At 43.3% G+C, this 20,621-nt stretch overlaps 1 protein-coding gene and 1 pseudogene across 1 annotated transcript in view; one reads left to right on the top strand and one right to left on the bottom strand.

The window, feature by feature from the left end:
• The first annotated feature begins 1,828 nt into the window (after positions 1–1,828).
• The window catches only part of SYT9 (synaptotagmin 9), a 200,432-nt gene continuing 181,639 nt past the window's right edge, over positions 1,829–20,621 (top strand). The window contains exon 1 of the mRNA XM_046017567.1: positions 1,829–2,235. Within this exon, the coding sequence (XP_045873523.1) occupies positions 2,091–2,235 (145 nt within the window). The 5' untranslated portion in view covers positions 1,829–2,090. The remainder of the gene's footprint in view (positions 2,236–20,621) is intronic.
• Positions 9,730–10,108, bottom strand: LOC123949875 (annotated as a pseudogene).

Raw genomic sequence — 20,621 nt, 5'->3', positions numbered from 1 at the left:
ATATTTCTGTGGCTGATTTCCAGTCTCCCCTCTCTCCTAACTCTAGGCTTCCAATTCTAAGCATTTTTCATTACTCATCACATATGACCCAGGTCAGTTTGTGGAGCTTCTAGGTCTTTCATTCTGTCTCATTCCATTGGGTGCAATCTTGTCAGTTAATACTTGAAATATTTTTCAAATTTAGATGTTCTTGACAATCAGCTAAGTGCTGATTTAGGCTGATCTAGGCCCTCATCATATCTTGCCTGGCTTATCATAGTGCTTTCTTTACTGGATTTCCCGTTTGCAGTTCCTCTCTGATGTAGTCATATCAGTGGTATATTTCTGCATGCTTAAACACGCACCTTCGTCCCCATCATGACTGGGAGCCATAGCATCCCACTCTTTCTGGTTCCTCCTCCACTGTCTAGCTTCTGCTCTTCCTCCTCCAAGGGTTCCTTTCAGCTGGCTTCCTCACCTTCCTAGTTTTCCCAGGACTGAGAGTTTACTTCCCTCTTCACTCTCTGGAGTTATCTTTATAACTCTGCATTTTCTCTACTGTTCTAATGTCGGATCCTTGAGGCCCTGGCACCATTCGCAGCAGGATTTCAAAGCTTGTCTGTTGGGTGAACACTCTGAGGCATCCTGAAATAACTTACTGCCCAGTATGATTTGCTGTGAGGTGTCCCTAGCAACAGCACAACCTATGGCTGAATGCCAGCTGTAGAGAGTCCGTGGTAATCGTTTGTGTAGGGCCTGGACACTAGTTTTTCTTAAAGCTAATAATAATAATAATCATTATTATATAATTATATATAATATATTTATATTACCTGATCGATGTATAATATATAATGATAATTATTATTATTTACTATTATAATAATACCTTACCCTGCCTCCCCAAGTCTGGACTTGGGCAAGTGATGCCTGTCTGAGTCTCAGGTTTTTCATTACTAAAATGAGGATAAGTTATATAGACCTTGCGGGGCTATCAAGGGAATTAAATGAGATTACATATCTAAAAGACTGTGGCATAGTGCCTCGCACCCTCTCCTGCCCACCCCTCCCCGCCCAGGAGTTCAGTACTTCGAAGTTATTTCTGGGCTTATTGCCTGAGATGCTGAAGAGGTGGGTGTGCGAGAGGTGCCCAGAGTTCCCTTCCAAAAAGCTCAGATTCTGTGGTACTCTAACTTGGTGGATATGGGAGACGCGTTGGCAATCCCCGGATTTCTAAGCAGTTGTTTAGAAAACCAGCCAGGATCCTTGTCCCGGCGTCTTTTTCAGAGGCCATTTATTTGACCTTAGTTCTATAGAGCAAGCCTCTACCGTCTCCAAAACACCGCCCTGGTCGAAAAGGTCCTGCCCTTGGGAAATCCTTCCTTTGTTGGCAGATCTCGGCGCCGTCCCCGCATTTGGGGATCTAGCACCCTTAGGCCCATGGTTTTTGCCCAGACGGCGCTTTTTCAAGTTCGAAGCCACCACTCCGTTCTCCAGATCGGACGGGTGTGGTCCAAATTGTACCTTTCGCGCCACGCACCCGACGCGCGCTTTGAACACAGGCGGCGAGGGACGGTGGTGGTTTGCCTGAGAACGGAGGGGTGGGCTGGCGAGAATGCCCGGAGCGCGCCTCTCTCCCACTCTCCAAGCCTGGGCGCAGCCGCTCTGAGCGCCTGGTCCGGAGCCGAGCCCCGCGCTCCTCCAGGAGTCGGCGAGCGCCCCCCGTCCGCCGCTCGCTGGGGAGCCGGGCCCACCGGGATCCCGGCCCACGGCGCGCGCCCCTGACCCAGCCCCGCCCCCCGGCGGCCGCGTGTGGCGGGCGGGGCGCCGGGAGAGAGGCGCGCGGGGCTGTGCGGCGCCTCCTCCCCTCTGTGCGGGGGGAGGGACCGAGCGGCCGGGCGGGAGAGAGAGAAAGCCTGACCGACCGGCTGCCGAAGAGCTGCATGCAACCGGTGGGAGGCCGGGCCAGCCGGGGCTGAGGCTCGGGCCGTTCCTCGGCGGCTCTCTGACGGCGAGCGCGGACGGCCCGGAGGCGGCGGCTCTGAGCTGGCAGGCGGAGGGTTGTCTCCCGCGCCCGCCTGCCCGGCGCGGTCCGAGGATGCGGGGGGGCGATGCCCGGGGCCAGGGACGCGCTCTGTCACCAGGCGCTGCAGCTGCTGGCCGAGCTGTGTGCCCGTGGGGCCCTGGAGCACGACAGCTGCCAGGATTTCATCTACCACCTGCGGGACCGCACCAGACCCCGGCTCCGCGACCCAGGTGAGTGCCGCCGCCGCTGCCGGGCGCGACCGGAGGGCCCTGGGTTGGGAGTTGGGGCCGCACCGGGGCCTGAGGCAGAAGAGCGACACGGACTGGGGCGAGGAGGGGGGTGGCCGCCGAGCTAGAGCAGGGGATCAGGAAGCGGCGCGCCGTGGCCTGATGCTGGACCCGGGCGGGGACCCCGACGGAGGCCGAGTCCGGGGGTTGGGGGCTGGGGCAGGGTTGGAGGGACCACGCCCGCCACCTGCGCTCGGGTCTCCGGGGCTTCGGCGGGGGGCGGCTCCCGAGCTCTGGGCTCTGCGCTCCACTTCCCGGGTTCTGCGCTCCGGGCGAGGGGAGGCCGCAGCCGCTTCACCAGTGGTGGGAAGGGGGACGAGGCCGGAGGAAACTCTAGGAAGTTGGGAGTTGGGGACTGCCCCGGCTGTGGCTGAATCCCGCTGGGCGCTCCTCACCTTCGCTACCGAGTGCCCATTTCCCTTCCTTGGTCTGGGGTGGGAAGGGCGGGGCGGGATTTGGCACTGGGCTGGCAACCGGGAGCTCCAGGTCCTGGGCAGCCGGGCCTGAACCGGTTCCCGGCGGGTCGTTTGGCGTGGAGGCGGCCTGGGCCTGGGCGCCCGACTCTATCAGCTGCCGCCGCCGGACACACCCGGCTCGGTGGGCTGGCTGGTCATGGCCGGGGCACCTGCAGTTATCTCTAGTGAAAGTTGCATGGCTCCTAACTTTGGAAAGTTCGTTTATTTTGGCATTTGATCAATTAAGGTTGGAAGGAGGAGTTTTAGTGGAGCCATTTGCTTTCCCTAAGGGCCCTGGGTCTCCTACATCTCACCCACTACTGGTTACTGGAAGACACATTGCTTCCATATGTTTACTTGAGATTCTTCTTACCTGGAGAAATCATTTTCTCGAATATTCTCTCAACCTGAAAAAAAAAAATACTGTGTTAAAGATGGGGTGAGAAAATGGCCTTTGCCCCTGATATTCCTGTGTATAAATATTGGAAATGAGCTATTGCATTATCCAGGACAAATTTGCCTATTTTAAGCCAATCCATTATATATTATATATATGTTACTTAAAATCTACTTACACGAAGGATAAGTTAGGGAATTGTTTGATTTATAAAGAGATATACACGGAGCCTGACTTAAGTAACATTTCCTTGATAGCATATTCAAATTGGGTCTGTGGGGTGAAGAGAAATCATCTGCTAAAAGTTGATATCAGACTTTCCCTATTGGAAATCTGTTTCTCTATTTAAAAAGAAAGATTATTGTTCCCCATTGCCTGTGGTTACATTAATTAGGTTTATCGGATAATCCCTACTGTGTTACTTCAAAGTGCAGAATTAAGTCAAGGAAATAACTGTTGATCCCAAATGATCTCCCTGGAGGTTCAATGCCCAGCCTTTGCATGGCTCATTGCTGGCTGTGATGTGCTGCAGAGACCACACATAGGAATCAGAACTCCTTATTTCATCAACTGGGAGTCCTGGATGATTCCTAAGTGGGCAAAGTTTTCTCCTGAAGCTGCAGGAACAAGAAAATTATTTAGTATGCTTCACCCAAAGCAAATGCTAGTGTTGAAATGTCCCACTTCCTTGCCTGTGACTGCTCCATAAGTTTCCATTGTTATCCCACATAAGGGAATAGTTGCTTTTGGCTTTAAAAGAGAAGATGAATAAGGCCTCTTGCTGAGTCTCCTGTTAACACTCTATCTTTTTGGCCAGTTTTATGCCTCTGCTTCTTTTCATGCATGGGCTGGATTCCATGTTCTTGGGCTTTCCTCATCCCTTGTACCTGGCCGCCCTTGAGGAAGAGTCACAGAAAAAAAACTCCTTGCGAGAAACAAATCTGATTCCTTGGCTGAGGAAGAGCCACAGATAAGAGTAAGCCTTTTGCTAGTCTTTGAGCTCCCAAAAGCACTGTCCTGCTTTCCTCACTGGGGCACAGTGATTTTCTGATAACCCATGCCCCTCTGGATCTTTCGTTTGGGTTGGAAGTAGCCTGTTCATGATGCAGGAGTGGGAAGCACTGTGAGCGCAGGGTGAGAGGGACTGAGGCCAAAACGCACAGCCAAAGTGCATCCTCTCTCTCAGGGCATTTCAGCTCAGGCCAGAATCTCTCCTCACTTCCATCCTTCCTCTCGCCTGCAGTAATTCCCACGTTAGATGCCTTTATCTCCATTCCTCTGATGCTGTTTGATTGTCTGAACCAAGAATGGCTTTCATTTCGAGCCCTAAAAGCCTAGTGGCTGGAGTGGCTGCATTGCACAATGCTATGCACGGTGCCCTTGCCATTGGCTCGTGTGAACCAGAATAAGCCCATGCCGTAGCCCTGGGACGTGGGTCCCTGGCACACACAGTCCTCTCTGGAAGCAGATGACTTCCTTTTCTGCAGAGGAACTCACCTGAAGGCCATGTACCAGCGCTGTCTGTCCATTGTCCTTCCATGGCTAACTCCGTGGTAGTTCAATTTTCTCAAGCTCAACTGCAGAACTTTGGCATTAAAAGAAGAAAATGGACATAATTCCCTGTGGGCAGCAGAAGGACACTGCATCTAGGATGTTTGTTCATTTTTTCAGAGGTGGACTACCCTGGCGAACAGACCACTGGGCCATCTGGAAGGGTTATCCTCTGCCCAGGTTGTTACGGTGCTCCGAGGTGGGAATACAGCCCCAAGTCTTCCCTTAAGAGAGGATTTGATGAAGGAGCAATTTTAAAAGGGAAGCTGAGTCACAATTGGAACTAGAATGCCTCACCCAGCCTTTCATCTGTACCAACTATGGAAAGTAAAGTGCTGATCTTTAAGCTGAGTGTGGGCACTTTTTCTTTTTCCATAGAGAGCAGTTAGAATCCAACACCATAAAGTGTTTTTATGTTTTTTCATGTATTGGCAATGTGGGGCATACACTTGCAAATCCCAGAGGATAGCCTTCGTGACGGAAGAGCAGGGACAGAGGTCCTGAGATTGGGTCGTCCTGGATGTGATTTAAGGAACAGTAAGTTTAAGGGTGACTGGGGAGAGAAAAAGATTGAGAATGACTAGAAATGTGGTTGAGGGCTAGAGCGGAGAGATCACGCTAAGCCTTGTCAACCTGTAGAAGGACTTTGGGTTTTAGTCCCAAGGTGAAGGAAGGGGTAGAAAAGTGGCAGCACTCTGGCTGCTTGCTGAGAAAATGCTACTGAAGATCAAGGACAAAGACAGAGAAACTTGTCAGGAGGCTGTTGTAGTGATCCAGACAGAGTGGAAAGTGGCTTGGCCAGCGTTATCTTAATGGAAGTGATGAGAAGTAACTGGGCTGTGCACACATTTGAAGGTAACAGTGCAAGGGAGGATTTGTTGATGGAATGGATGCGAGGGGTGAGAGAAGTAGAGATAAAGAAGACTCCAGCACTCTTTGACCCAAGTAACTCCCATTTACTGCAGAAGGGAAGACTTCAGGAAGAGCAGAATTGGGAGTGAGGAAGGAGATGAGGTTTCTATTTTAATTTTTAAAAAAATGCTTTTGTACATATTAAACGTGTGATGTCTCTTAGTTAGTTCAACAGTCACCTGAAACATGAATGTTCTTTCACATCAGCAGCTGGTCTGTGCTCACATTTTGTGACTGGAGACTTCACACTCTCTCCTCAAGAGGGCCAAATGGCTGTAGGACAGCATTTATTGTTAGAAGATTTTTCCTGGTATGGAATGAAGAGCTCTGTTTAACTTCCACTCATGGACCTTGGTTGCACTCTTTTGCAGTTAAAAACAATGGTTTTTTTTTCCCCCCCTTTGGCTATAAGGAGATAGAGATTTTAACTTTTCTTAACTTACTGTTTCCACATCTGGAAAAGGAAGAAGGATTGGATCATGTGACCTCTAGGTTTTCACCACGTTTTATTATTTTCCTTGGTAAGGCTTTTCTTCTGTAGGATGCCAGCCACATCTGTGCCAAGTGTTTTATGTAGGTCATTTCATTTAATCCTCATGATGTCTTCCAAGACCTCACTGCTCCCAATGTTCGTCTGCAGGCCAGCAGCATCAGCAGCATCTGGGAGCTTATTAGAAATGCAGACTCCCAGGCCTCACCCAGCCCTACTGCATATGAACCTATGTATTCACAGGATCTCCAGGTGATTTGTAGGCATGTTCAAGTTGGAGAAATGTGGCTGAGAGAGATTTATATATATGGGTGAAAACTGAAGCTCAGAGCAAAACTAGCAGCAAGGCCGTGGGTTCCATTGAGAAAGGGTTGAGTGTAAATCAAAGTAGCTTCTTAGGGAAACACATCACATGTACTAAGAATCTGAGAGTTACTGTCAATGAAAATTTCCTAGGTATTTTTTCATAAGAGCCCCCTTTAGACCCACTTTGTCTATTCTGTTCTTCTATAAAGGATTTAATCTCTAGCTGTAGGTTAAATTCTGTGCAGTTACGAAGACTCAGGGTTATGCATTTTTTTTTTCAGGATACTGGGTTTATACTGGCTTTGTATTTCTAGAGATTTTTCTTCATTTTTCTGGTCTGGGTGTGAAGCAGAGCCTTATGGCTCATCATTAATGACTCCTCTTTTCAAGTGGACTTTAACCAAACTCTTTGGAAAGCTTTTTCTAGACAAATGGTTTTCAACCTGCGCTGTACATTAAAAACATTTAGGGAGCTCTGACAAGCAAAAGTAAAACAAACTAAAAGCTACCAATGACTGAGTTTTATTCTAGACAAATTTAATCTGAATTTCTGGGGGTGGGGCCTGGTATCTGTATGTTTTTTAAGTTCCTCTGTTGATTCTAAAGTGTAGCCAAGTGGAGGACAGCTGTCAAGACCATCTAGCAGAGGATGAAACTACCTAGTCTTCTCAGCTCAGCTCGTATCTCTTTCCTGAAAACTTGGGAAAGATGGTCTCGAAAGTCAGGGGCCTTATAACAGTTACTACACACATTGACCGATTCTTAACTTTCTTTTGATAATATTACTCCAAATTTTTATTTTGAATGTTCTATAAAAACATAATGAGAATCCATTATGTTCACCTGACTCAGGGGGGGAAAAAAAGAACTAATTGAGAAAATCGTGTCCAGATAGTATTTTATTAAAAGACCAGAATGTGGAACTTTCATGAATGTCTCCTAGTATTGAATTATAATGAAATAATTTATTAGAAGATGTACATATAAAATAATAATTAAATATAGTTTCTAAGGAAAAATCTTCAAAATAATCCTAAAGACTAAATATTAGTCTTATTAAAACTTTCAAAGATAGTCAAAAGAGAGTTAACCTTAAAACACTAGGTTTTTTTATGAACAGACATTGGGATGATTATGCACAATGGGATTAATTTTTAAAAATTAATGTTAATTGCAATCAGGAAATAGTCTTCTAAGGAACGAGTGGCATATTGGATGCACAATATGTGAAGATAATTTGCATTTATTTACTTCAGTGACATTTTAGGGCTTCTTCATAAATATTTTATTTAAACAAGTGTGTTTTCATCTCTGTGGGACTCTTCCGCATGGACCAGTGAGTGGTTTAGTCATGAGGTAATTATCAAGAGGGAAAAACAAAAGCAAACTATGGTTAAAGGCATTGCAGGCAGCCCTGTGGCCAGCTGCCTCTTTCAGAATAAACAATCAAAAGCACAAACTTTTTGATGTGGGCTAACCTCTTAAGGAAATATTAAGCCAGTACCTAAGGGAAGTCACTTAAAATTTCCTATCATGGCTAGAGTGTAGCCATTGCTTTAACTGTGAAACGTATTGGCACTTTTGTGTTTGTGTGTATGTATGTGTGCTCTCCTATATGACTGGCCCGCAAAAATTCAGATTCCCTTCTTGACTGAGTTACTTGAAGGAACTATCAAGTTCACATGCTGAAATGTATAGAGAAAGAGGAGGAGCTTAGCAAGAAGCATAAGTGGGAGTTGCAATCTCACTTTTAGAAGAAAAAGTATGGAGTATGCATTTCTACTTCCTAAATGAAATCACAAATTAAGCCATAATGTGCATTGTGACTTTCTTCTAAGTGTTTTATTGGATTCTAGAAATGGTTTTAAACCAAAGCAGACCCTTAATGACTAGGTTTTGCAGATCTCCTTGAAATAGTCACGTGTCCTTGTACATGTACTTTATCACACAAAAACTTTAATATCGACATTGATGGAACTACACCTGAAGGGGAAAAACGAAAACTCACCCAGGAAATCCAGATGACAAAGTAGAATAAAACAAGAGCTTTAGAGTCAGAATCTGATACTGCTCTTGCTAGCATTATGACTTTGAGCACAGTATTTAATTCTTCAGTTGACTCATCTGTAAAATGGGAGTGGAGGCTGCTGTAGCAAAGTGCCCAGACCAAGGGCTCCAGAGACTTTGGTGGCAGTGTTGCCATCTGTCACTCTTTCCTCTCGGCTGTGATCCCTGGGCATGCATATGTTTTACCCATTTGTAATTACTCAGACACAAAAGTTTCCGTTCTACTTCTTTCATATGCTTAGTATCTTGTCACTGCTCATGAGCTGTATGTCCCTAGGCGATCTCTGTGTCTTGGTTTCCTCATCAGTAAAATGGATTGCCAGTATTCAGATAAAATATAGGATGCCCCATTCAATTTGCATTTTAGATGAGCAATATTGCATGGGATGGATGTAAACTAAACGCCTGTTATTTATCTGAAATTCAAATTGAACTGTGCACTTATATTTTTATATGCTAAATCTGGAAACCCTATTTAGTACCCATCTCACAATGCATGTGAAATACTTACCATAGGGGTGGCTGTGTGGCCCAGTCAGTTAAATGTCTTGACTCTTGATCTCTGCGTCATGAGTTCAAGCCCCACATTGTGATCTGTCCCGGGTGTGGAACCTACTCAAAAAAAAAAAAAAAAAAGAAAAGAAAAGAAAAATATTTACCATAGTACCTAGCACATAGTAAATGCTCAATAAAAACTAACCATTATTACTATTATTGTATTTTTTTCCTTGATGAACAGCCATTGTGAAATTTTTAGGATAACTATATATCTATATTCTGAAGAGTAGGTAAATCTTTTTCATTTAATCATGCTTTTGGGGCATTTCCAGCTTCTAATTTTTTATTAGCTAAAAATACTGTGATGTATCTGTAGTATCCTATTCCATTCAGGAAATTTTCTTCCCTTCCCTTTCCCTTTTCTTTTTCCTCCTACCTTCCTTCCATCCCTCTCTCCCTCCCACTTCCCCTCTCTCCCCCTTCTTTCCTTCCCTCCCTTTCTTCCTTCCTCCCTCCCTCTCCCCCTACCCTCTCCCCTCTCTTCTTCCCTCCCTCTCTCCCTTCCTTCCTTTATTCTTTCCTCCCTTCCTTCCTTCCTCCATCCCTTCCTCTCCCTCTTCCCCTTCCTCTCCCCTTTCCCCTCCCTCCCTTCCTTACTTCCTTCTCTGGACTATGAAAAGGAAACTGTATTGTGGCCCCAGGGCCTTGGGGCTTTGGCAGGAGGCTGCCCTGCCAGTAAAAGAAGAACTAGTGAAGGGGCCTTATTTGACCTTCTTCTTGGGGTGCAGGGAGTTGGTGTGCCCGTACTTCTTCTTGTGTGACGGTGCAAAAGTGCAGGTGAGCATAACATTTAAGGCAGATCATCTTGTGGCAGTTGTATTTCTGGGCCAGCTGGCAGAGGGAAGGCTCAGTGATGCTATCCTGTAGGCCAAGCACCAAGTGCAGGGTGGACTCTTTCTGGATACTGTAGTCTGAGAGTGCAGCCATCCTCCAGCTGTTTGCCTGCAAGAATCAGATGAGGCTGGTCAGGTGGGATGCCCTCCTTGTCTTGGAATTTGGCATTGGCATCCTCAGTGGTGTCACTGGGCTCAGCCCCCAGGATGATGGTCTTGCCCTCAGGGTCTTGACAGAGATCTGCATCTCTACATCTGCCACAAGACCATGGCCACCGACCTGCTCCTCCACCTCCTTAAAGAGGAAGAGGTGGAAAATTTCTTAATGATAAGTTATCAGCAATGGGTTCAAATTGCTTTCCTGTATGTTGTCAACCTTAAAAATAGATGCTTCCAGTTAATTTACCAGCAAAAGATGGGGTTATTCAGGACTAAAAGAGAATTGCCATCTGGGACAAACAAGCTTTGGCAAAACCATAGGAAGTCTGGAGAACAAAGGTACACTTTCTACACTTTCTGAGGGAAGGTGTTACTTGGGAAGGCTGTTAGAAACTCAAAGTCCACTGGAGTAAACTCAGTTCCAAGTGCAGTAGCTTCTCATTGGCTGAGCCATTGAGTGGGTAGGAGGATAGGAAAGCATGTCTGCCTCAGCTGGGACAGTAAAGTAGCATCCATGTGCAGGGTCAAGTCCATCTCTTCCTATTGGGTCTGCTGTCAGTTAAGAGTGGTAGTGTGGCAGGGCATGGGAGCACCCCTTCCCAAACCTTCTGACTGCATTTTAGGAAGGTTTCCCATTATTAATTTTCACAAGATTTATGCCAACTATCCCTGCTACGAATCAACAGTATATCCACTAGCATTAGGTAGTAATAATGTGAACAAAACTTGCTAATGTAACAGTTTTTGAGTGAGTAACTCTATCAATTTGCATTTTTTTGCTGGTGGTGGTGGGATTGAATATTTTTAATACTTTAAAACTATGTATATTTCTTATGTGAAATTTCTGTGTTTACTATCATGCAGCAGTTTATTTTTTGAGACTCTTAATGTTTTTATTGCTAATTTGCATTAGTTGGAATATAAATATTCTGTCAGATTAGCTCACAGAAAGATTAGGTCACTGTACAGTAATGAGCTCTCATTGCCTGACTACAATCAATCATTATACTAGACTGCCTTTTAAAGTTTTAAGGGTGCTCCAACAAATAGGGATTCATTGTAATACTCTTTTTGGGGAAGTTAAGCTTTAATTGAGTACTGTTGAGAATTTAGAGTTTTTCACATTCTACCCATGAGGGCAAAGAAAAAATTGACACAGTGTAACATTCTTTCCAATGCAAAGTACTGCCTTTTTAATATGAAATATGAAAAAAAAATTAATATAATTTGGGTCTCTTTTTTTCTATGTTCTCTTTCCCTCTTTCCAACTCCTCCTTCCCTCCTAGCACTTAGAAAGCCTTACGCTAGCCACACTGACCAGATCACTCTTTTCTAATCATAATTAAGTTAAATTAAGAAGACATTGGATTGCCTCATAATTGCCAGGTACTAGGTTAGGCATCAGTAATTCAAAGATCCATTAGACATAGTTACTGCACCTATGGAATTGAGATAAAACAACAATTGCAATTAATAAAATGAAGACAGGAAGGGAGATATATATGGGACACAGTACAGGGAAAGAAAAGAGAAGTAATTAGCTGGCTTGAGTGGATTTGCAGAGGATTCCTAGAGAAGTTGATTCTTAGGTGGAGCCCTTTGCCAATGTGTGGAATGTGTGGGTGGGAAGGACATTCTAGGAATTTATAAAGGTCCTATGACAGGAAGGATGGATCTTTGGCAGTAATAGTAAGTGAAGTAAGGTTTGGACTGTTGAGGGATGCGTCTGTTCAAATGAACACTGGTCAGATCGTGGAAATCTTGTATGCCACTGTCAAAGTCCTGCAGAGGACATAGAAGTCATGAAAGAAGTACAGTTTACTGTGATGAGTCCAAAGGACCCATTCTCAGCAGAGTACTCTGGGAGATTTCAGGATGAGGGAAGTTCTGTGAGTGCACATCTCAAGTCTTTGTGGTTCCTTGAGGAAGGAGAAATAAGCTTAAGTTGGTGGTGATGATGCTCTTCCTGTCCAAGGTAAGTTGCTGAGAGATGAGAATCACTGAATGGGAGATCACCTATTTTAGATACCCAGTCATGTTATCCTGAAACTCAGGTATAATTACCTCACATAATTGCCTTTAGCAAGTTTAGTCATCTGGTTCAAACATCTGGGCTCCAGATATAATTTCAGACAACGCCAACAGTGACATCTTGCTTCCTCGTCTGTTTATTTAATAATGAAAAAGCAAAGTGTTCAGTTGCATTGCAACCACTCGGTTTGTGGATATGCACAGTCTGTTTTCTCTGAAGTTATAGGGCCCAGGAGGGAGTAAGCATGGCAGGCCTGCTTCATGCCTACCAAGCCAGGCTGTGCTGTGGAGAGGGTTCTTTATTTTATGTACAGAGGCTGCCAAGTAATGGGCACAGCAGACCCATTGAAGGGTTTTAAGCTGAAAATTAAGGTAAACAGATTTATCTTCTACTAATTATATCACTCTGGAGACAAAATGAAGGTTGATTGGAGAGATCATGATTGGAGATGCCATTTTCTTACTCATCAAGTGATTTGATTATTGAGCATCTCCTGTGTGCAAGGCTCTGTTCTAGGTAGGGTATATATCTACTTACCTAGATACAGCATTGTACATATAGTATGGAACCAAAACAAAATGAAAAGCTTGCTCTTGTGGAACTTGCATGTTGCTGAAAGGAAAATGATAATGCATAAATAGATTAACTAATTACATAGTATGTTAGATGGTAATAAATGCTAAGGAGGAAAAAAAAACCATGGAAAGAGCACAGGTGTGGGGACCAAACACTGAGAAGTTGATGAGTAGAGCTCACAAGGAAATGACAAGGATAGCGCATGCACATGTCAGGGAAAGAACATTCCAGGCACGGGAACAGCTTGTTTAAAGGTCCTGAGACAGGCACATGCCAGGTTTTAGCCAGGGGCAGGAAGAGAGACATAGTAGGCGAGGTTGGAAGGGTGATGGCAGGGTGATCATAGGGCCCTCTACGTCACTGTAATGAACATGACTTTTACTCAGAGTAAGATGGGAAGTCAGTGGAAAGCAAAGCAGTAATAATATCTGCCTTAAGAATAAAAAGGATCACTCTGACCAGACTGTAGAATACTAAGGGTGGAGTCAGGAAGTGACGTGACAGTTATAATCATTTATGTGGGAGATAATGGTGGCTTGGACCAGAGTGATGGCAATAGAGATAGTGAGAAGTGGTCAGACTCCAGGTAGCTTGAAGGTAGAGCTGACGGGATTTACCAATGGGTGGATGTAGGGTGTGAAAGAGAAAGGAATCAGAATGACTCCCAAAACTTTGGCCTGAGCAAGGGAGTAGAGGTGTAAGAGAAGTAAGTTTGAGTGAAATGATTAAGGGCTTAGTTTTGGATGTGTTATGTTGGACATGCTTATTAGTGAATCAGTTGGGACTACAGATTAGGAAACTGGATAGATGAACCTGGAGTTGAGGAAAGATGGCTGGACTGCTGATATAAATGGGAGCATTGGAGGCATTGAGATGACATTTAAAATGAGTCTGGCTGGAATGATCTAGGAAGACAGAGGAGAGAAGAGGACCAGCACTGAATTCTGCAGCTCTCCAACACTAAGAGGATGGAGACAAGTTGAGGAACCAGCAAAAGAAAACTAATAAAGATGGACCAGAAAATCCTAGAGTGTTGACCTGAAAGCCAAAATGAAAAGCCAAGAAAATGGTGTATCAAAGAAAAGGGCATAAAAGTTATGTCCATGCTACCATTAGGTCAAGTAGAATGAACATATGAGTACATAGGGGTCATCGGAAGTGATGTTGATAAGCAACTTTGGTGAAGAGGCAGAGACAACAGCCTGCTTGGAGTGGCTGTATGGGGAATTGACTGGCAAGAGTGGGGCAGTGAATATAGACTATTTCAAGTTTTTCTGAGGATAGCAGAGAAATAAGTAAGTAGTTGGTAAGGGAAATGAGATTAAAGGTTTTTTTGTTTTTGTTTTTGTTTTAAATTGTAAGAGAGAACATCACTAATGTGATGGGAATGATCTAGTGGAAAACAAAAACACATGATGTAGGACAAAGGAGGACAATAATTGAAGCAGTATTCTTTTTTTTAAGATTTTATTTATTTATTTGACAGAGAGAGAGATCACAAGTAGGCAGAGAAGCAGGCAGAGAGAGAGGAGGAGGAAGCAGGCTCCCTGCTGAGCAGAGAGCCTGATGCGGGGCTCGATCCCAGGACCCTGAGATCATGACCTGAGCTGAAGGCAGAGGCTTAACCCACTGAGCCACACAGGTGCTCCTGAAGCAGTATTCTTGAGTGGGTATTGAGATATCCTTCCTAGGTGCTTAAGAAAAAAGGGTAGCCTGTAGTTATGCATTTAGGAGCTATCAACGTAGAGATGATATTTAAAGCTAAGAGACTAGATCAGCTTACCAAGAAATGAATGAAAATTAAAAAAAGAAGTCATAAATGAAACAAGATGGGATTGGGAGGGAGACAAACCATAAGTGACTCAATCTCACAAAACAAACTGGGGTTGCTGGGGGGAGGCGGGGTTGGGAGAGGGGGAGGGGGGTTATGGACATTGGGGAGGGTATGTGCTATGGTGAGTGCTGTGAAGTTTGTAAACCTGGCGATTCACAGACCTGTACCCCTGGGGATAAAAATACATTATATGTTTATTAAAAAATAAGAAATAAATAAAAAAATTTAAAAAAAAAAAGAAGAAGTCAAACAACTAGTTAGAGGTTAGGGAGATGAGAAGAAACCAACAAACAGACCGAAAAAGATCAGCAAGGACAGTGGGAGAAAAATCAGGAGTATGGTGGCCTGGAAGTGCAGAAAGTATTCCTGGAAGGAGGAAGTGATTCTCCTTGTGAAATGTAGTTGAAAGGTCAAGTAAGATGAGAACCTAGGACTGATCATTACATTTAACAACATGTAGCTTCACTGGTGACCTTGAACTGAGGGATTCTGAAGGAGTTGTGGGCAAATAGAGTCAGTGATAGTCTGGCTACCGTCTCTTTAGGAAAAAATGAGAAAAGTTGAAGAGAACATATACTACATTTTTGAGTTTTATTGTAAAAGAAAAGGGGGGAGAAAAGTCAAAAGATGTTTTTTAAAGAGAGGAGAAAATAATTACATATTCATAATTACGTAATTTGTAATTGGATGCTAGAGAGAAGTTAAAAATCATGCAGAAGATGTCTCCTCAGGCAAGGGAAACAAAAGCAAAAATAACCTATTGGGATTCTAACAATAAAAAGCTTTTGTACAGTGAAAGAAACCATTAACAAAACAAAAAAGCAGCCCACTAAATAGGAGAAGATATTTGCGATTGATATATTTGATATTGGTATTTATTGATATTTTGATATATCCAAAGTAGATGGAGAACTTATGAAACTCAATGCCGAAAAAACAAAAACATAACTGAAAAAAATCCACCAAAATCTGATGAAAATAGGCAGAGGACCTGAATAGACATTTTTCCAAAAAAGACGTCCAGATGGCCAAAAGACACATGAAAAGGTATTTAACATTGCTTATCATCAAGGCAAATGCAAGTCAAAACCACAATGAGATGTCACCTTACACCTGTCAGAATGGCTAAAATCAGATAAGAAATAGCAAGTGTCGGTGAAGATGTGGAGAAAAAGGAACCCTCATGCACTATTGATGGGAATGTAAGCTGGTGCAGCCACTGTGGAAAACAGTATGGCGGTTCTTCAAAAAATTTAAGATGAATTACGTACGATCTAGTAATTCTAATACTGAGTATTTGCCCAAAGGAAAAAGAGATACTTAGTTCAAAAAGATAATATGCATGACTATTTTTGTTGAAGCATTATTTACAACAGCTAAGATAGAGAAGCAACTGAAGTATCCATCCATAGATGAATGGATAGAGAAAACATGGCACACGTACACACACTGAAATATTACCCGACCAAAAAAAAAAAGAATGAGACCTTGATATTTGCATCAATATGGATGGATCTAGAGGGTATAATCCTAAGTGAAATAAGTCAGAGAAAGACAAAGGCCATGTGATTTCACTCATATGTGGAATTCAAGAAACAAATGAACTAACAAAGAAAAAAGAAACAGAAAAACAAAGTCTTAAATATAGAGAACAAACTGATGGTTATCAGAGGGGAGATGGGTAGGGTGATGGGTAAAATTTGTAAAGAGGATCAAGAGGACCCTTAATTGTGATGAGCACTGAGGAATGTATAGAATTGTTGAATCAGCATATTGTATACCCGAAACTAATATAACAGTGCATGTTAATTATACTTCAATTAAAAAAAAGGAAAAAAAATGATGTAGGGGATTGAATTTCCTGAGCAATGTACTTGAGTAGGTGGGTTTTTCAACAGTACATTCATTGTCAAGGAGTCAGGGCAGAGTATATGAGCCCGGGTGGGCAGATATGGTTTGGAGATCATATAGAAGTTGTCTTATGATTGCTCTTCCATTATTAGTGAAAAGGAAGCAGCAAGGTTACCAGCAGAGAGTGAGGATAGGGTGGGAGGTAAAAATAGGAGAGGTGTAAATGATAGGCCAGAAGATGGGAGAGTGAGTGGATCAGAGAAGAGCAGTGTCATTGCCGGGCATCGCTAAGGGCCCACTTGAAGGTAGTGATCTTGAATTTAAAGTGATACCCACCACCACTACAAGCTTGCATGTTTTCCCACCACATGCACCTGTGTGCAGACATGAAGAGACAGTGGTTGTGTTTAAGAAGGGTCACGCTGATGTAGGAGAGAGTGGCAAAAGAAAGAGGGACAAAAGAATTGAAGGATTTTAGAATGGAGGGATTGGGATGGATGACTCTGAAATCTCATCTGAGTAAAGAGGGAGAAGTAGACTTGTGGAGGTAGTGAAAAGTTGGTGGGATTAGAGGGTTTTTTGTAGGCCCTCTGGTGTGGGATGATTATTGGGAACGCAGTGAAGAGGAGGGGCTGCAGTGGCTGGTGTAACCAGGTCCAGGGTGTGATTGTGGAGTGAGGCCCTAAGGTAGCATGAAGGACAAGTTACTGAAGGAGACAGGGATAAGAACAGAAAGACTGTGGTTTTGGAAGTATTGAATTAACCACAGGTTAAGACAAAAGTAGTGCTGGAGAGAGTGACTACAAGCCAGGAATGAGGGGAAGTGGGAAAGTAGCCCGAGGAATGTAGACATCTGTGACAAAGATGGGCTGCAGTGGTGGAGTGGTGCAGTGAGGCCCTAGGAGGTTCAGAGCTGGGGCTTTTGGAGAAACACCAGAAGTAGAAGACTATTAGTATTTGTCTAGGCAGAAAGGTTGAAGGAATGTTTTAAGGTGATAGAGTAGGAGACAAGGGGATTGATGTAAGACATATTTAAGGGGTAAAAATAATCAGTATACTGATACGATGTAGAAGGATCCTAATTCTCCGAGTTTTGGCATAAGTGCCTGGGAGGATGGTCATGTGATTTATTAGGTTTATGATAAGAAGTTGAGCATGGTTTAAAAAAGATTTTTTTTAAGATTTTATTTATTTGGGTGGAGAGTGTACAGAGAGAGACAGTGAGAGGGAGAAGCTGACTCCCTGCTGAGCAGAAAGATAGATGCGGGACTTGATCCCAGGACCCTGAGATCATGACCTGAGCCGAAGGCAGCTGCTTAACCCCAACTGAGCCACCCAGGTGCCCTGTGAGCATGTTTTATGGGGGAAAAAATAAGATTAATTTTAAATGCATTAAGTTTGAGGATGTACTGGAGATCCGATGCAAATATCCAGGACAGTTGACTGGTGGACCTTAGGGAAGAAGGTACTAGAAATCAGGGAGGGTGGTTGAACGCCAAGGCTCCTTCCAACTTGAAGGGTTTGGGGAAGTGATTCTCAGTTCCGGCTCTTGATCAGAATCGATTGCGGGAACTTTTGAAGAAAATTGCGCAGTTCCTGACTGACTAAATCAGAATCTTTAGGGGTGATTCCTAAAGTACCCCTACATATAAGTCTGGTGTGCGTTCGGGGTTGCAAATGACATGCATTTATGGTCTTTATGGATTGAAATTATTTTTTCAACCCCATTGTCAAAGTAAATGCTTCAACCATCCATATAAAACTGTTATATCAGGCAAGGAAAGCCAAGCATGGAAATGCTTTGACTATCTATCATTGATCCTTCTTTTTTCTTTTTTTTTTTTTAAACCACAGTGGGAGTTATCTCAGATTATTAGTACAGCTGCTGTTGGCACAACTAATAATACATTCTGTAGAAAATTTAGCTGTAGGATGTAACTGTAGCATCCTGGTACTAACTAAAATCATGGTCTTCTTTATTGCTAGACATGTAATGTGATTACCACTTATTTTTAACTTAGGATAACCATACTGTAAATAAGCTCTCTAAAAACTTGAGCTAGGCTGTGAGCTTAGAGAAGACCATGGTGCTTGATTGCTGCAGTCTATCCCTTGTTCTTGCCGATATGTTCCTTTCCTATCAGAAAAACCCGGGGAACAAAGAAAGAGGCATAAATGAGGGCCACATTTGAACCACTTTTAACACTTTATGCTGAAGATCGCAGGTCAAACCTGTTTTCAATTGTGATTTTTTTTCAAATAATATGAATGCCAGTTGATAGCATCACTGAGCGAGCTCTAAAGGCTTCCCGGTTATTTCAGAAGAAGGAGACTGTTGTTTGCTCTTCTGTAATCTGTTCCACCACAACTGCTACTTGAGATTTAATGTCACTAATATACTGAATTTATAGGTCATCCTTCTTCTGGGGCTTTTAAAGTACTTTGTCTGTATTACTTTAATTTTGAGGTAGCCAAAACTCATCATGTTATGGAATCTATTTCAGAGAGAGTCTACAAAGAGAGCTAGAAAATCCCCCAAAGTGTTTCTTTTTCCTTTCCTCATGCTGTTGGGAGAAGCATCCATTGATTCTAACTCCACACTGCTTCTGAGGCCATTTCTGTGTGGATTACTACAGGCTTTTCTGGGGGCACTGAATCCCCATAGGTGTAGTTTGAGAGAATACACTCAGTAGGCTGATAAAGATTAAAATCACAGCTCTTTTTCATTACATTCAGGTTTTTTTTTTTTGATCTTTTAATTTTTTTAAAAATTTTATTCATTTATTTGATAGAGTGATCACAAGTAGGCAGAGAAGCAGGCAGAGAGAGAGGGAAGCAGGCTCCCCACTGAGCAGAGAGCCTGATGCGGGGCTCAATCCCAGGATGCTGAGATCATGACCCAAGCCAAAAGCAGAGGCTTAACCCACTGAGCCACCCAGGCGCCCCTGATCTTTTAATTTCTATATTGTCTTACACGTCAGTGACTCAATCACAGTGCTCTTCCCAGTGCCTCAGTGTGTGGGAAATGGAAAGTTGAATTGAATAGATTCATGAAAGGAGGGCCCCATAGCGTATGTCTTTATAGTAAAAAGTGATGTTTTAGGGCTTGCAGTCACAGCCCTAAGGACAGTCATCAGATTTGATCTGGGGAATGGATGGAAGTGGGTGTTAAATAGTGGCCTTAATGATGCAGCTTAGGACATGGGGAAATGTCAGAGGAGGATCAGAGTTGGATGTCCACTACCTGATTTTTAAATGTTCAGGAAATGGTTTCATTGAAAATCTTAAAATAGCAAATGCAAGATATCTGTGGATTTTTTAAAAAAAGATTTTATTATTTATTTTGCGAGAGAGAGAGAGAGAGAGAGAGAGAGAGAGTGTACAGGAGCGGGGGTGGGGGAGGGGTAAAGGGAGAGGGAGAAAATCTCAAGCAGACTCCAGCTGGGCATGGAGCCAGATGTGGGGCTGGATCTCACAACCCTGAGGCTATGACCTGAGCCAAAATCAATAAGCCACCCAGGCACCCCCCGTAGATTTTATGTTATCTTTCTTTGCTCTTTTTCTAAGGCCTCATGCTAATCAAACTAACCTTCCTGTAATAAACACACTGCAGGGGTGCCTGGGTGGCTCAGTGGGTTAAGCCTCTGCCTCCGGCTCAGGTCATGGTCTCAGGGTCCTGGGATTGAGCCCCGCATTGGGCTCTCTGCTCAGCAGGGAGCCTGCTTCCCCCCATCTCTCTGCCTGCCTCTGCCTATTTGTGATCTCTCTCTCAAATAAATAAAAATCTTAAAATAAATAAATAAATAAATACACACACTGCCTGTGACCTAAAAGTCATCAAATAAGACTTACTTTAGCTTGGTAAATAGCTTCATAAACAATGGTGAATAGATTCATAAACAATTAAGATCTATCAGTCATTAATTTTTAATGAATGAAGTGATACTCAAATGTATTGAATGAAGTATGTCCAAATTTCAGAAGTTAGAAACATCAGAATTATAGAGGGAGACTATCATACTTCACCAATAATACACATCAATAGATAAAAGAAGTGAATAGAAATAATGCCACTGAAAGTTTGATTGATGTGAAATACCAATGGAATTTGTGTCAGTACCATACTGACAAAAATGTGTCAGTACCATAATAAAAGGAACATTAATTCCAAAGTATTAAATTTTATGGGCCACATTTATTGACCGTAATGTAATAAAACTACCAGTAAGTGTGAAATAAATAACAATACCTCCGGAACCCTAAACAGCTGAATATTGAACTCTTTCAGAGATCTCTTTAATTAAGAAA

Source organism: Meles meles, chromosome 8, assembly GCF_922984935.1.
Source record: "Meles meles chromosome 8, mMelMel3.1 paternal haplotype, whole genome shotgun sequence".
NCBI classification, from domain to species: domain Eukaryota; kingdom Metazoa; phylum Chordata; class Mammalia; order Carnivora; family Mustelidae; genus Meles; species Meles meles.
The sequence above is the reverse complement of the archived record's forward strand: the minus strand, read 5'-3'. Positions and strand labels throughout refer to the sequence as shown.